The 14,124-nt window shown below is 43.8% G+C and overlaps 1 protein-coding gene across 1 annotated transcript in view; it reads left to right on the top strand.

The window, feature by feature from the left end:
* The first annotated feature begins 554 nt into the window (after window positions 1-554).
* CLTRN (collectrin, amino acid transport regulator) overlaps window positions 555-14,124 on the top strand; it is a 43,501-nt gene continuing 29,931 nt past the window's right edge. The window contains exons 1-3 of the mRNA XM_032389661.1: window positions 555-649; window positions 952-1,010; window positions 5,051-5,136. Of these exons, the coding sequence (XP_032245552.1) occupies window positions 592-649; window positions 952-1,010; window positions 5,051-5,136 (203 nt within the window). The 5' untranslated portion in view covers window positions 555-591. The remainder of the gene's footprint in view (window positions 650-951; window positions 1,011-5,050; window positions 5,137-14,124) is intronic.

Genomic DNA, 14,124 nt, shown 5'->3' with positions numbered 1-14,124 from the left:
CCTTACACCACCACCAGAACTTAGGGCTGACCAAAATGATTTCCTTTGAGGTGGAAACTCTCCCCAGATGTTTACGGATGTTTATCTGTGGAGGTGAGAGTCAGGTGAGGCCACTCTTGGAAGGTCGTCTTTTGTTCACCAGGGAAAGAAAGGGGTGATGTTTGTTTTCCCAATTAAGATGGGTTATCTAGGAGTTGGCTATTTTAGCCCTGAAAAGATGGAAAGTTGAGGCTGAGGAAACCGTCCAGAGAGGGCTCAGTTCTTTGCAAGGTGCGCTTAGCTGGGTCACAACAGAAGGGGCGGGGGAGGATTCTGACTTGGAGTCAGCAGAGGAAACAGTCTCTGGAGGTACAGCTCAGAAAGCACAACTAATCTGTTTTCCCAACAGATTTTGTAAATAACTGACAGGAGATGGGTTGCTTCTCTTTAAGTATTAACCCAAATAATGGGGTTTAATCATTAAACGTTCTAGGTGGGGGCTGGCTTGTTTCTCTGATATTCTAATCCGGGTCACAGAATGGCTAAGGCAGCTTTAAGTCGAGGGTGGATTTTTTTCCCCTCCGTTTGCCTTGTGTTTTGCACTCTGAAAGAATGTTGTGCCTGCTCTTTTTTCTGGTGACTGCTATTCATGCTGAACTGTGTCAACCAGGTATGTAGCCTTGAAACTTAAAAATAGGGTAACAGTTTTCTAAATGATTGACAAGTCTTTGACTGACTTCTCTATTTTTCTAAATCTGCAGACATGTTGTGGCTTGAAAGTTGAGACTGTGACTGTTTTAGGAGTTTGAAAGAAAAATTTAAACCATCTAAGGTGCTTGTAGTTAAACTTTCAGTTTTGGGGGCAGTTTAACTGAAGATCTGTGTTCTGTTGATTTGAGTTGATTAAATGTTTGGACTTCATGTTTTGGCAGATTTTTATCATCATATACTGCTCTTTTTTCTTTCTGGCAGATGCAGAAAATGCTTTTAAAGTAAGACTTAGTATCAGAACAGCTCTGGGAGATAAAGCAGTAAGTGGAGAACCTGCATGTTCATTTTTAATTTTGTTTGCTAATACTACTTTCTCTAGTGATGAGCCTCTGCCTCGTTATCTTAAACTCATATAGTTTAAGTCTAAAGACCTCAAATCTGATATTGTCTTAAAGTTAAAAAATAGTAAAATGGAAATTCTTAAAAAATGATTTTGCCTCAAGTCTTTAATCTGCAGTGTGTGCTAGAAAATCTGTGAATGTTTGTATTACACAAAACAATGTAGCAAACTCGAACATTTCAGTCAAGCACAATGGAGCCGCGGGGCCTGAGTTGGGTACTCATGTCTGGGTTGGGCTCTGTACCTCACTGTTGCAGTCATTCGGATTTTGTCAGCCTCGGTTTTCTTGTCAGCTAAAAGATGGTATGGGTCCAGCCACATCAGATTTTTCATAGCACGAAAAGTTTCTAGTTCTAATGTGAAGTTTCTTCAGTTCTTCTCAAATATCAAAGTAACAATGTGAAATATGTGCTTATGAAATTGAAGTTAAAAAATACTCATAAGGCTCGGGGCGCCTGGGTGGCTCAGTCGGTTAAGCGGCTGCCTTCGGCTCAGGTCATGATCCCGGGGTCCTGGGATCGAGCCCCACGTCCAGCTCCCTGGTCAGCAGAGAGCCTGCTTCTCCCTCTCCCTCTGCCTGCCACTCTGCCTACTTGTGCTCTCTCTCTATCTCTCTGTCAAATAAATAAATAAAATCTTTAAAAAAAATACTCATAAGGCTCATGTAGCTATAAGAACAGTACGGCCTGTCGAATTAATAAGGTGATTTGTGTAATTCTACTTTTAGTACCCCTGTGTGGTCTGTGAAAATTTTCCCCAATAGAAGGCGATATTAAGATGCCTCGGGGTAGAAGCAATAAAAGAGTGCTAAGGAAACTTAGAGGTACGTATTCTGTTTGCAGGCCAATCCACCAGCGTATTATTTTATTTATTCAATGAGTAATGATCATTATAACACCCAGCATTTATTGAGAACTTAGTTTACTTTCCAGCGGGGACCCTTCTGAGCACTTTACTCACATCAGTTCACGCAGCCCCGACAACAACCCTTTGAGGAAGGTAGTACCGGCATTCCCATTCTCACTGGGTAAATGAGAAAACCGAGGTACAAAGAAATTAAGCAACCTGCTCAGGATCTCAGGTCAGCAAGTGACAGAGGTGAGATTTGAACCCAACAGTCTGACTGTAGAATCTATTCTCTCTACCAGTGTGTAGTTGCTCATCCCAGGGTCCTCTGAGGGCAGGCACCATGCTGGACCCTGGGGATGCAATGGCAGATAAATCAGGCTTGTCCCTGCTCTCGTGGAGCTTATGATATTGGGAGGATTGGTTGTCCATGAAACATTCAGTAAATGAAATGGAAATGTGCAGTCTTGACAAGTATTACAGGAAGGAGAAGTACATGGGGGCTTTGGCTTTGTTGGGAGCCTTAGTACTTGGCATTTGCTTTGAGGTCTAACATATGAGTGGAGGTGAGCCAGAGGATAAAAGAAGAAGGGGCAGAGGGAACAGAACATGCAAAGGCTTATTACAGGAAGGAACTTGGTGAGAGTATGGGATGGAAGGAAGGCTGAGGTCTCTGCAACTGAGCAGTGAGGTAGAGCATGGCATGTAATGAGTTTGGGCAGAAAGGAGAGGTCAGGCTGAAGAAGTTTGTGGACCGTGTTAGGAAGTTTTGGGATTATCTTTAAAGCAAGTGAGAGCTTTCTGGAAGAGATGTTATGATAGAATTAATGCTTGGAAAACACTCTGGTCACAGTGTAGAAGGTAGATTGGGAGAGGACAAGAGTAGAAAGGAGAAAGGGGGAAGGAGGAGTCAAGGATGACGCTTTAGTTTCTAATTATGCAACTGAATGGATGATGACCCACTTATGAGTCAGGGAAGCAGGTACAGACAAGAAAATCATGGCTTTAATTTTGGACTTGTTGAGCCTGAGATATTATTGGACAGGCAAGGACAGGGTGAGCTTGAGATATGCATTCCTGGGTCATTTACCTTATGGTGATAATGGAAGCCTGGAGTAGATGACAGTCTGAGGGAGAAAGTACAGAATGACAAGAGGGAAAGGTCTAGCATAGAGCTTTGAGATGGTCTAAAACCTGAAGCCCTTAGAGAAGAGGGCGAACCTACAAAGGGGACAAAATAGGCAGGAGGAAAACCAGAATGTGTATCACAAAAGGGAAGAGAGTGCTTCAAGTTGAAGGAAGTGATCTGTTGACAGGCCAAGCAAGATGAGACTGAAAGTCACTCATTGTGTTGAGTCATGTGGAGGTCACTGGTAACTTTAGAGAGAGCCATCTATATGGAGTGGTGGGACCGGAAAGTAGATAGTGGAGGGAGTTGAGAATAAGTGGGTGGCAAACAGGTGAAGACACAAGTATGACAACTCCTTTGAGAATGCTGGCTGTGAAGGGCAGGAGAGAGACAGCAGTAGGTAGAGAAGAAGGATTGAGTACAGTGATTTGGTTTTGGTGTCGTTTTAATGGGAAGGCTTGAGCATGGCTAAAAGCCAGAGTCCAGTGTATGGAGGAGAGGGGAAACTGATGTCCTTAAATTCTGAGAAGGGCAGAAGGGCAGTGTTCCTAATCCAGGTGGATGCAAGAGCCATTGACAGGAGGAGAAACACCACATCTGGCCTTTCGGGGGAGGATGCGGATAGCATGTATGTCTACAGAGGAAGTTTTTTGTTTGGTGTCAGGAGGATGGGGAAGTTTAAATTGATGACTTGAGGATGTATCTCTAAATTATGAGATAAGAACATCTAGTGAGGGGCGCCTGGGTGGCTCAGTAAGTTAAGCGTTTGTCTTCGGCTCAGGTCGTGATCCTGGGGTCCTGGGATGGAGCCCCACGTCGGGCTCCCTGCTCAGCAGGGAGTCTGCTTCTCCCTCTCCCTCTGCCCCTCCCCCTGCTCATGCTCCCTCTCTTTCTCTCTCAATAAATAAATAAAATCTTTAAAAAAAAGAGCATCTAGTGAGTATGAGGTGTAAGGGAAAGCTTTGAGTTTGGTGGAGGCGGGGAGCTGAAAGAGGTTTGAAATAGCCATTGTGAACCATGAGAGAGCGAAAACTGATGGAGACCTAAGGGATTCCTGGGCAATTTGGGAGTAGGTCATCATGAACTTAGAGTTAAACCCTGTTATGTGACTTTCTCCAGTTATACTTGATTACTCACCTGAAATATGTGGTCAGCCACATTAGTTTGCTAGGGCTACTGTGACAAAGTACTGTGAACTGGGTGGCTTAAACAATAGAAATTTATTTTCTCTTAGTTCTGGAGGCTAGCAGTCCACGATCAGGCTATCAACAGGGTTGGTTCCTTCTGAGGTCTGTGAAGGAAAGATCTGGTCTAGGCATTTCTCTTTGGCTTATAGATGACTATCTTCTCTCTGTATCTTCACATTGTCTTCCCTCTATATGTGGCTGTGTCCAAATTTCCTCTTCTTGCAAGGACACCAGTCCATATTGGATTAGGTCTACCCTAATGACCTCATTTAAGCTTAATCACCTTTGTAAAGACACTATCTCCAAATACGGTTTCATTCTAGGACTTCAACATATAAATGGGGGGGGGCACAGTTAAATCCATAATATGCACACACACTCAAGTTTCCAGCTAAGAAAATGGAAAGAAAAATTGTACCTATGTTAGTAAAGGAAAGGAAGCTGAGACAGGTAGTCAGTTAATGAGGGAAGAGAGTAAAGGAGGAAGGGAACCAACTGTATATGTTCAGGATACGATGTCCAAATGCCCTATTTGTTGACTGGCTACTGATACTGCAGATTGTGAAGAAGATAATGCAATGGAAAGTACGCCACACTTGGAATGACAGAATGTCCAAGAAACCCCATCCTGAACATTATCGTGACATGATTTATCTTGGTCTTTGGTATTTCGTGTATGAGAAAGTTGAGAGAGAGAGGCAGGCCCTGATTAACACCACCACTGTGGTCACAATTAGATTCCAACGGACCATTTTTTATCCTATGCCTCTTACATTTCCTGTTTTACTTCTCTTTTAGTATGCCTGGGATACAAATGAGGAATATCTTTTCAAAGCAATGGTGGCTTTCTCCATGAGAAAAGTTCCCAACAGAGAAACAACAGAGTAAGTAAACAGTAAAAAATTTTAATTGATTATTTGCAGTGTTATTTGAGGCATGCATTAATTCAAAAATCTATCTTGAAAATAATTAACCAAATTTTTAAAAAGGATCCACATTGTAACATTTAAAAAAACTTTTGTAATCTAGCTCACCTTGCAGTTTGTATCATGTTCCAACAATGATCTTTGTTCAATAGGTACTATGATGATAAAAATTTTTAGATGTAGTCATGTGTCATAAGCTTGTTCTACATTCCTATTGTATACATATAGTTTCTCCTACAGGTAGGTAGGTAGGTATGTAGGTAGGTAGGTAGGTAGGTAGAAAGAAAGAAAGAAAAAGAAAGAAAGAAAGAAAGAAAGAAAGAAAGAAAGAAAGAAAGAAAGAGAAAAAAGAATTCTGCTCTCATTGTATAAGTTTGCTAGGGCTGCAGTAACAAAATAACACACGCTGGGTGGCTTAAATAGCAGACACCTATTTCTCACAGTTCTGGAGGCTGCGAGGCCAAGATCAAGGTGCTGGCAAGGTAGGTTTCATTCTGAGGCTTTTTCTCTTGCCTTGCAGACACCACGAGAACTGTGTTCTCACATGACCTCTTCTTTCTTGAGGGGGCATGGAGGAAAGAGAGAGAGCAAGCTCTCTGGTGTCTCTTCTAATGAGGACACTAATCCCATCAGGGCTCCACCCTTATGATGACATTTAACTGTAATTATCTCCTCATTGGCCCTATCTCCAAATACAGTCACATGAGGGGGAGGGGTTAGGGAGGGCTTCAGCATAGGAATTTGGGGGAAGGGGAGCAAATCAGTCCACAGCACTCATTTTGGAAATATACATGTATAGGTTCATCCCACTGTTGGCGTCTCTCATAGCACCGTGGTTATTTTCTTAGAAGCTTTGGTACAACTTTTCACAGTTTTACACTTTTTTCTATTCTCCCAGAGGAATCATCTCTATTTGTAATGTATCCTTCTATCTCTATTTGTGATTCTGGTGCCACTCCTGGTTTCTGTCTCTTCCCTCCCTCCTTCTTCCCCTTGAGAGGAGAAATGAGTGACCTGATTGGTGAGCTGGAAGGAGAAGCTCTCTGTGGGTTCTCTTCTCTTCAGGAGCTGGCCTGCCCTCAGACAGCAGGCATTTTTCTCTGCTACTCTCTACACTGAGTACAGAATCAGGCCCTGCATGGGCAGGCCCATACAACTGTGCGGCTGGACGTGCTCTTTACAGATGAGGACTGGTTCCGTTGGTGGGTGCCATAGCATATAGGGTGTAAGGATCTTGCATATTACTCCAGCATGTGCGGTAGATGCCCCAGTTCAGCTCTACCTGGGACACTATCGATGAATTGATTTCCTTTCAGGATTTTTGTAATTAGGAAGAAAACTTACCTGCTGATTAATGTTGTGTCTTCCTACCTGGCCTTTTATTTTGGTGTCCTATCTGCTTCATTCTTTTGTCTTAATTCTGTAGGGATTCAGAACCTGACAAAGAGGATCACTATTTATTTATTTTTTTTTTTTAAGATTTTATTTATTTATTTGACAGAGAGAGACACAGCGAGAGAGGGAACACAAGCAAGGGGAGTGGGAGAGAGAGAAGCAGGCTTCCCGCAGAGCAGGGAGCCTGATGCGGAGCTCAATCCCAGGACCCTGGGATCATGACCTGAGCCGAAGGCAGACGCTTAACGACTGAGCCACCCAGGCGCCCCGAGGATCACTATTTATTGACCTCCCTCAGACCCACAATATATGATGCATGGGCTGTGAATATAAAGAATGAAACAGAAGAGTGGCATTTGGGGAAGCAAAATAAACATATGATATATGGTGTATGTGTGTGTGTGTACACACATATATATATATTTAAAAATAGGTAATATATTCACATGATTCAAAAAATTAAAAGAAGGAGGTACATAGTAAAACAAAATTATATCCAAAGTGAACTCTATTCCTGTTTTATAGAGTTTTAGAAAAAAATATATTTGTGCTTATCATACGCCTTTTAAGCTGCACATTCTTTCCACAGCTATTTATTATAACTTTTCTCAAAAAAATTAGGTGATTGCTTTGCAAAAAATTGAAAAGGAAATATATAAGAAAAAAGCCCCCTTGTCATCTTACAATACAACCCCCTACCCACTCTTTATCTTCTACTCTTCTTGTCCCAGGTTTTTCACACTGCAGCGTTCATCGTACTATTTCTTCCTCTGGGTGCCTGCATTAAACCTTGTAAATGACTATGTTAAATCGGATGTTTCTATTCTTAGGAAAAGTTAATTTAAACATGTAACATTTTAGATGAATTTTGAGGAATTCATGTTTGAGGTTTTTTTTAACTTGAGGCATTGTATAAGTCTGTGAATATCTGATCTTGTTTACTTGCAGACGTGTTTCACTTGCACAAGATATAGAGAAGGCTTTGTTGCCAATGCCTGTTGAAAAAGTCAGAAAGTGCAGAACTCCCTCCAGGGTCAACAGACGTTTCTGTAAAGCCACAGGCGGTACGAGTGCCAGCAGTACTGCCGTCAGGGCTGAGTGATGGGGGCTGCCTCATGAATCGGCATGTGTTTAAGATGCAATTCAATTGCTGAGCCCCATTCTCCATACGCTGCCGTAAAGAAGGCTGCATCCTTACATGAACAGGCTTCCCCCGTGGGAAAGGGCACCACAGAATGCAAGATGGGATTGAAAACGACTTTGCAGAGAGGCTGCCGCTCTCCAGCAGGTGGGTGGATGGAAGACGCCGGGGGCTTGGCAGCTGCCTCAGGTTTTAACTCTTCTGCCTTAGAAAGGCCTTCTGGTGCCAGTGAGGGACAAAATAAATTCTGCACGGTAGCAGCTGTGGGATGGATTACATCCCCTCAAAATGCATATGTTCAAGTCCTAAGCCCTAGTAGCTCAGCACGTGATTGAATTTGGAGATAGGGTCCTTTAAGAGGTAATGAATGTACGACGAAGTCATAGAGGTGGGCTATCACCCAACAGGAATGGTGTCCTTACAAGAAGAAGAGATGAGGACACGGATGTGCACAGAGGAAAGCCCAGGTAAGACAGGAGAGGACAGCCATCCACAAGCCAAAGAAAGAAGCCTCAGAAGAAATCAACCCTGACCACACCCTGATCTTGGGCTTCTAGCCACCGGAAATGTGAGAAAATAAATCTCCGTTGTTTAAGCCACCTGGTCTGTAGTGTTTGTTACAGCAGCCCTAGCGGACTAACCCAGCGGCAAGTATCCATTTCCAGGACGGCTTCAGGGATCCAGATCTGGAACATCACTGTTTATTTCCTTCTTTTTCCTCATGGCTTATTTTACGGCTATTGCAGAAAACTTGAAGATCCTGAGACGTACAGAATTGAAAAATGTAAAAAGTAACTCACTAAGGATAATCAAATCATAATCAGAATAATGAATATTCTCGTTTTCATTCCACCTTCTACCCCGTCCTTACTACCATCTCTCTTACATCGGGCTTGACCGCCTCCAGTGATACAGAGCTCAGGATCTCCTGACGATGCTTTTGCATACTTGGCAACCTACGGTTGGCAGATCCTTGATCCAGTGTAACCTTTACTGGCTACGCGGGAGGATGGTTATCCTAGTGAGAGGTCCTGGCTGCGTCCACACAGGACCGATGGGGCAGTTGAACTGGTCCAGTCACCCTCACCTAGCAGGCAGTGGGAGAGACAGCTAGAGGGTCAGAGAGGCAAGGGGTGTGGGCCCGCAGAGAGGGCTGTGGCATTTCCACTCCCTTCCCCATAGGACAGGACCGGGTGGAAACGAGGTCCAGCCCATCTGCACATGCAGCCAGGTGGGGTGCTGACAACTGGGCCCATTCGGATGAGTTGCTGCCCACGCCACACTAGCGATTATGTGCTTTGAATGATACCTTTGCTTGCGCCCCGTCTACCTCAACTCAGGCCTGAGAACTGCTCACAGAGCGTAGAGTTGTGCATAGAGGAGAGACTGGCATATTATTTCCTGGTCGGATGCTCCCCAACATGCACGATGGTGAAGCCAGTCACTGAGGGTGTACCATGGAACAGAAACTGGGGCCTGCCTTGTAGCCGGAGAAGTCTAAAGGTGGAAGGCTGATTCAAGCTCCAGTGACTGGGTGAGAGAGGACAGCTTTGCAAGCCGCCTGCCCTCCAGTGTATCCTTGGGACCAAGCGGAGGCTGCTGGAGGGAGGTGGATGGAGTCCCTGCCTTTGGGGCTGAGAACCACCTGCAGGGCCAAGAAGAGGCAGGGGAGTGAAGCTGGAAGTGCTCCACTGGAGGCCGAGTAGAGGGTAGGATGGAGGATGTTGGTCAGAGCGCATCGCCCACGTCAGGGAGGATGCAGTGCAGAGGTGCCCAGACAGGTCTGCAGAGGCCCCACAAGACAGTCTGAATGGAGAACCTGAGGACGCCCACCACAGCGGAGCAGAGGACCCCGGACGGCGGAACAGCCTGGGGGATCCACAAAGAACCCTGGCTAAGGAAAGAGAACTTTGCTGTTTCCTTCTTTAGATGCCCACAGCCCTCTCCCATCTTCCTTTCCATCCCTAAAGGAGCGAGAATGAAGTGGGGAGGGGGGACGGAAGGGGAGACATGGAGGGGGGAGTGTGCACGGAGAGTACATCAGTGGAGAGTACATCCCTGCTGGAGGGAGAGCAGCTGTGTGTCAGAGGCAGGAAGACAGTTTTGATCCGAGTTTTGATTCGACTGCCCTGAACTCTTTCATAAGTACAAGTGACTGGAAAGCTACACCATTTGCTTGAGATGCTGTCAAGGACTGACGCAGAAAGAACTGATAGAGCAGCCCAAGGCAAAGGTGTGAGAAACAGAAACCTCTTTGTGCATTGCGGTCTACTGAGGCCAGCCTGTTGACCTGCATGGCTACGGCTCAATCCATAGAATTGAAGAACCTCTACTGAAGCCTCCTGCGTGCTCGGCCCTGAGATTAGGATGATGGATAAAACCAGGTCTCACAGGGCATAGCGCCCACACCGAGGAAGCTGGGCCTGGGAGAAGTGATAGGAAGGTAGACTAAACGTGACCAAAACAAGACAATTCTTTTGAAGTCCTTACTTAAATCCTGATATCAAGTGGTTTTCTTGGTACTTCCTGGATTTCCTTACAAGCAGAATGGAAGATGTATGGAAAAATTTCAATGGTAGAAAATTCTGGTTTCATCAGGTCAGGTTATGTGAAGATTTCTTGTGAATTTGAAGAAGATGCCAACTAGGTGTTTTCACGTTATTACAATAAGGTGTAGGCCAGGCTTAGTAAAATAGTTTCAGAGAAACTTTTAAATGTTGAAGGTAGTTTCTAGGGAAATGTAATCTAAGGTTAAATCCTAGTCTACTTCCCAAGTAAGTTGGGAAATGTACCTGCCTAGTTTGCTCAAGTGTTGGCTTTTAGGGTAATTTATCACTTTTAGCAAGAGAGGGAGAAGTTTAACCCAGGCATGGCATTTTCTTTCTGAATTCCATGGTGTAGGGCATGGAATGGATTTCCTCCTCTGCCTAATTATTCAAGGATAAGTCTTGTGATCTAAAAGGAACAACGTGCTGTTGTATCCACAGTAAGGGGACTAATGGCCCTGTGCTTGTAAAACAGCATCCCAGCTCCTATTTAGTCCTTTGATTTCCAGAAACAAGAGCCTGATTCTTACCACCCCTTGGATGCAGTTGGCCCTGTCTGGCGCCATTGATGAGAAATGGCAGTGGAGCCAAATCGTAGAGGATTAATATAAAACCAGGGCTTTCCACACTTGAGAAAAGGGAATAGACATTTTTAACTTTTCAAGGATTTACTCGAGAAGCCATTTGAATATGTATAAATATTAGCACTTTGTAAAAGAGTTGGACAAAATGATTATTGAAGTGAATTCCAATAATTCCATCAGACCACCTATATTTACAATCTTGAAAATGTAGGATTTCTATTTAGTTGTGCTCCTGGCATTTCAGTTTATTTACTTAGTTTTTTAAATTGAAGTATAACTGACCTATGCATTCGATTAGTTTCAGGTGGACAACATAAGGAAATGATATTTGTATAAACTGCAAAATGATCCCCACAAGAAGTCTAGTTACCATCTGTCACTATACGTAGTTTTAGAATTTTTGTTCTTATGATGAGAACTTTTAAGGTTTAAGCATTTCAGTTTACTGAATACATCAAAAGAAACTTGACATAGACAAGTGTATCCCAGTAACTGCTTGTTGTTTAAGTTTTCATTCTGTGTAAATCTTAGACGACATTCAGTGTGGTCACATTTGGAAGAAAGACCAGGGAAAAGTCACACTAGTTGTACATAACCCAAGAATGGGAAGAATTTATACCCTTTCGTTGCTACGTAAATCATGACTGGTCTATAGGATCAGGCTTCATGTTACTTCCGTTTTAGTACCAACTTCCCTCACACTGACACTTCCTCTGGGCTACCCCCATCTGCACTGTATTCAGGAGTGCTCTTCTGCTAGAGAGCTCAGGTATTATGCGTTGTCTGAATAGCTGTGGTTGAGTAAACAATGTTTTGGGGAAGAAATCTCCTTCCTCTCATTCCCCCCTTTCCTATTTGGTGTTGGCCCAATCTACTTTCTCAGTTTGTCACTCTTGGAATATCATAGAAACAATGGAGTTCATTTCTCCATTCCATTAATCCATCCATCCATGCATCCACGCATCCATCCATCCATCCATCCATCCATCCATTTCACAACCCCTCCCCGAGTGTCCACACGGGCCACACTGCAGGAATGCAGGGGCTCACAGTGCAGCACAGGCTTGGGCCTTGCCCCATGTCATGTCCCAGGGCCCAGAGAAGCCTTGTGTTGCGGATAAACTAAGTATTTTTGATAGTCTCCCAGGCGACTCTGCAGCTGATAAAATTAAAAAGGGTGTTCTTTGCTTGGAGACAATGAAGTTCATATCAGGGCAAGGATTAGAGACCCTCGTGACAAGGACTGTGGACAAACCACATGAAATCTAGAAGCCTTTTGCCCTCCCGACTGTGCTGGGTCTATTCTCAGATGGGGTATGGAATCTTGTGAGCCAATTCAGGCATCTCAGGAATTACTGGCCTCTACTTTGGTTTTTAATCTTCTGGTTGGCCCAAGACACTGTGACCTTGGTGTTCAAGGGTCTTAGCACTACACTCCTGCACTTTGGGGAAGTGTCATGGGCTCTAAAAGCCCTTGCAGTAGGAACTCTTTTCCTCACCATCCCTAACCATGTTGGCTAATCTATGCTAGTTCTTAGTACACTTTTGTGAGTGAGTGAAGCATGCTTACCATCCAGGTTCTTAAACCAAGGGCACAAGGAAACAGTGCCCACCCACCCATTTCTCCCTCTTCCACCACAGTGGAGACTCTCCTGCTGGATCTAGTGTCAGTCACCATAGCAGAAGTAGCTCTGGACTGCCTGGGTTCTAGCTCTTGTTGGTCCTCAGTTTCTCACTCTTGGGGGAACCAAGACATCATGGTTCATTTCTCAGAGCATCATCCAAACAAGGAGGAAGCGCCAGCCCATGAGTTTCTCTGTCTTCTTCTACAGCCTTTGCCTTACAGCTGTCTCCAGAAGCAGGCTGTGCTCTCCCCTGGCCTTTCCCACAACCTCGTTCCTTTAGGAAGTGGGCTTACTCATTACTACTTCAACTGCCTGTATCTGAACAAAATATAAACACTTCTCAGTCATTGTATTTCTGTGGTTGGTCTTTGTTGAGCAGAAGGTTACTTTTTGTTTTCTAAAAATCCTAGACTTCTTTTACCGGAGGAACTACTATGTCGGGAGGATACTTAATATTCTCTAGTTGAAGACCCTCAGCAGTGAATATTACTCCCCCCTTTCCCTCTATGAATCTTGGAGAGGTGATGGAAAGAGTGCTTCATGGACACTAGTACAGTGGGAGGCTCCCTGATAAATCCTTGATACATTTGAACATATGTAATTTCCAAAAATTTTACATAATTATTAAGACCACCGTTAGGCTGATGGATGCCAGTATCTTCATTTGAATATGACTCTTATTTTCAGAGTACATTTGTATGTTATCTCTTCATCAAGGAAACCAGTAAAACTATTATTAATCTATTGCCTTGTTTTATTCTTGTAGCTCATATTACTGTACAAAGGCTACTTTAAAACCACCTGCTTTGCTCCTGTATTTGTATGTATTTAATTAGAAAAAATACAGATATATTTACAAAAGACTTGCAGAGATAATATAGAGAGATCCTGTGTACCAATGGTCCTCAACCTTGAGGGACTTCTTCCCTCCACTGCTCCTGAGGATATTTCGAACTGTCTGGAGGTACTCTGGTATTACAATTGGACGTGCTACTGGCCTCGAGCGTGTAGAGGCTGGGGATGTGGCGCACATCCTACAAAAGAATAGACAGCCTCCCACAAGCAAGACTTACCCAGTCTAAAATGTTAATAGTGCTGAGTTTGAGAAACTGCTCTAGACTCTTCACTCATTTCCCTAATGCTATTATCTTAAATAACCATGATAGATATATCAAAATTAAGGAACTATCATTATTTCAATATTATTAAACTAATGGAAGTTTTCAGACCTACTTCCCTTTTTTCTAATGTCCTTCTTCTGTTCCAGAATCTATGCCTCCTCGGTGATCACCCCAGCGATGGAGACAGTTTCTCCATCTTCCTTTGGTTTTCATGAACTTGGTCTGCCTTGGTTTTCAGGACCTTGACACTTTGGAGGAGGTTTATAAGTGTTTCTTATGTGGGTACGGTTCTGACCCCATCCAGGTAGCATATGGAAATGTGTGTTTTGGACTACATCTATGCCTGGAGAGTGTTGTGGCATTTAGACGGCAAGGCTGAGAGATAATCAACATGGTGCTAAGCTCAGGACAGTCCCATGTAATTAGGAATCTCCTACTCAAAATACCACCAGCACCCTGTGGACACACTAGATCTCAAGCCCTTTCTAGCAACTCATGTAGAGTGAAATGCCTTGTCTCAAGTCTAGCAAATGG

Source organism: Phoca vitulina, unplaced genomic scaffold, assembly GCF_004348235.1.
Source record: "Phoca vitulina isolate PV1807 unplaced genomic scaffold, GSC_HSeal_1.0 scaffold55, whole genome shotgun sequence".
NCBI lineage: Eukaryota > Metazoa > Chordata > Mammalia > Carnivora > Phocidae > Phoca > Phoca vitulina.
The sequence above is the reverse complement of the archived record's forward strand: the minus strand, read 5'-3'. Positions and strand labels throughout refer to the sequence as shown.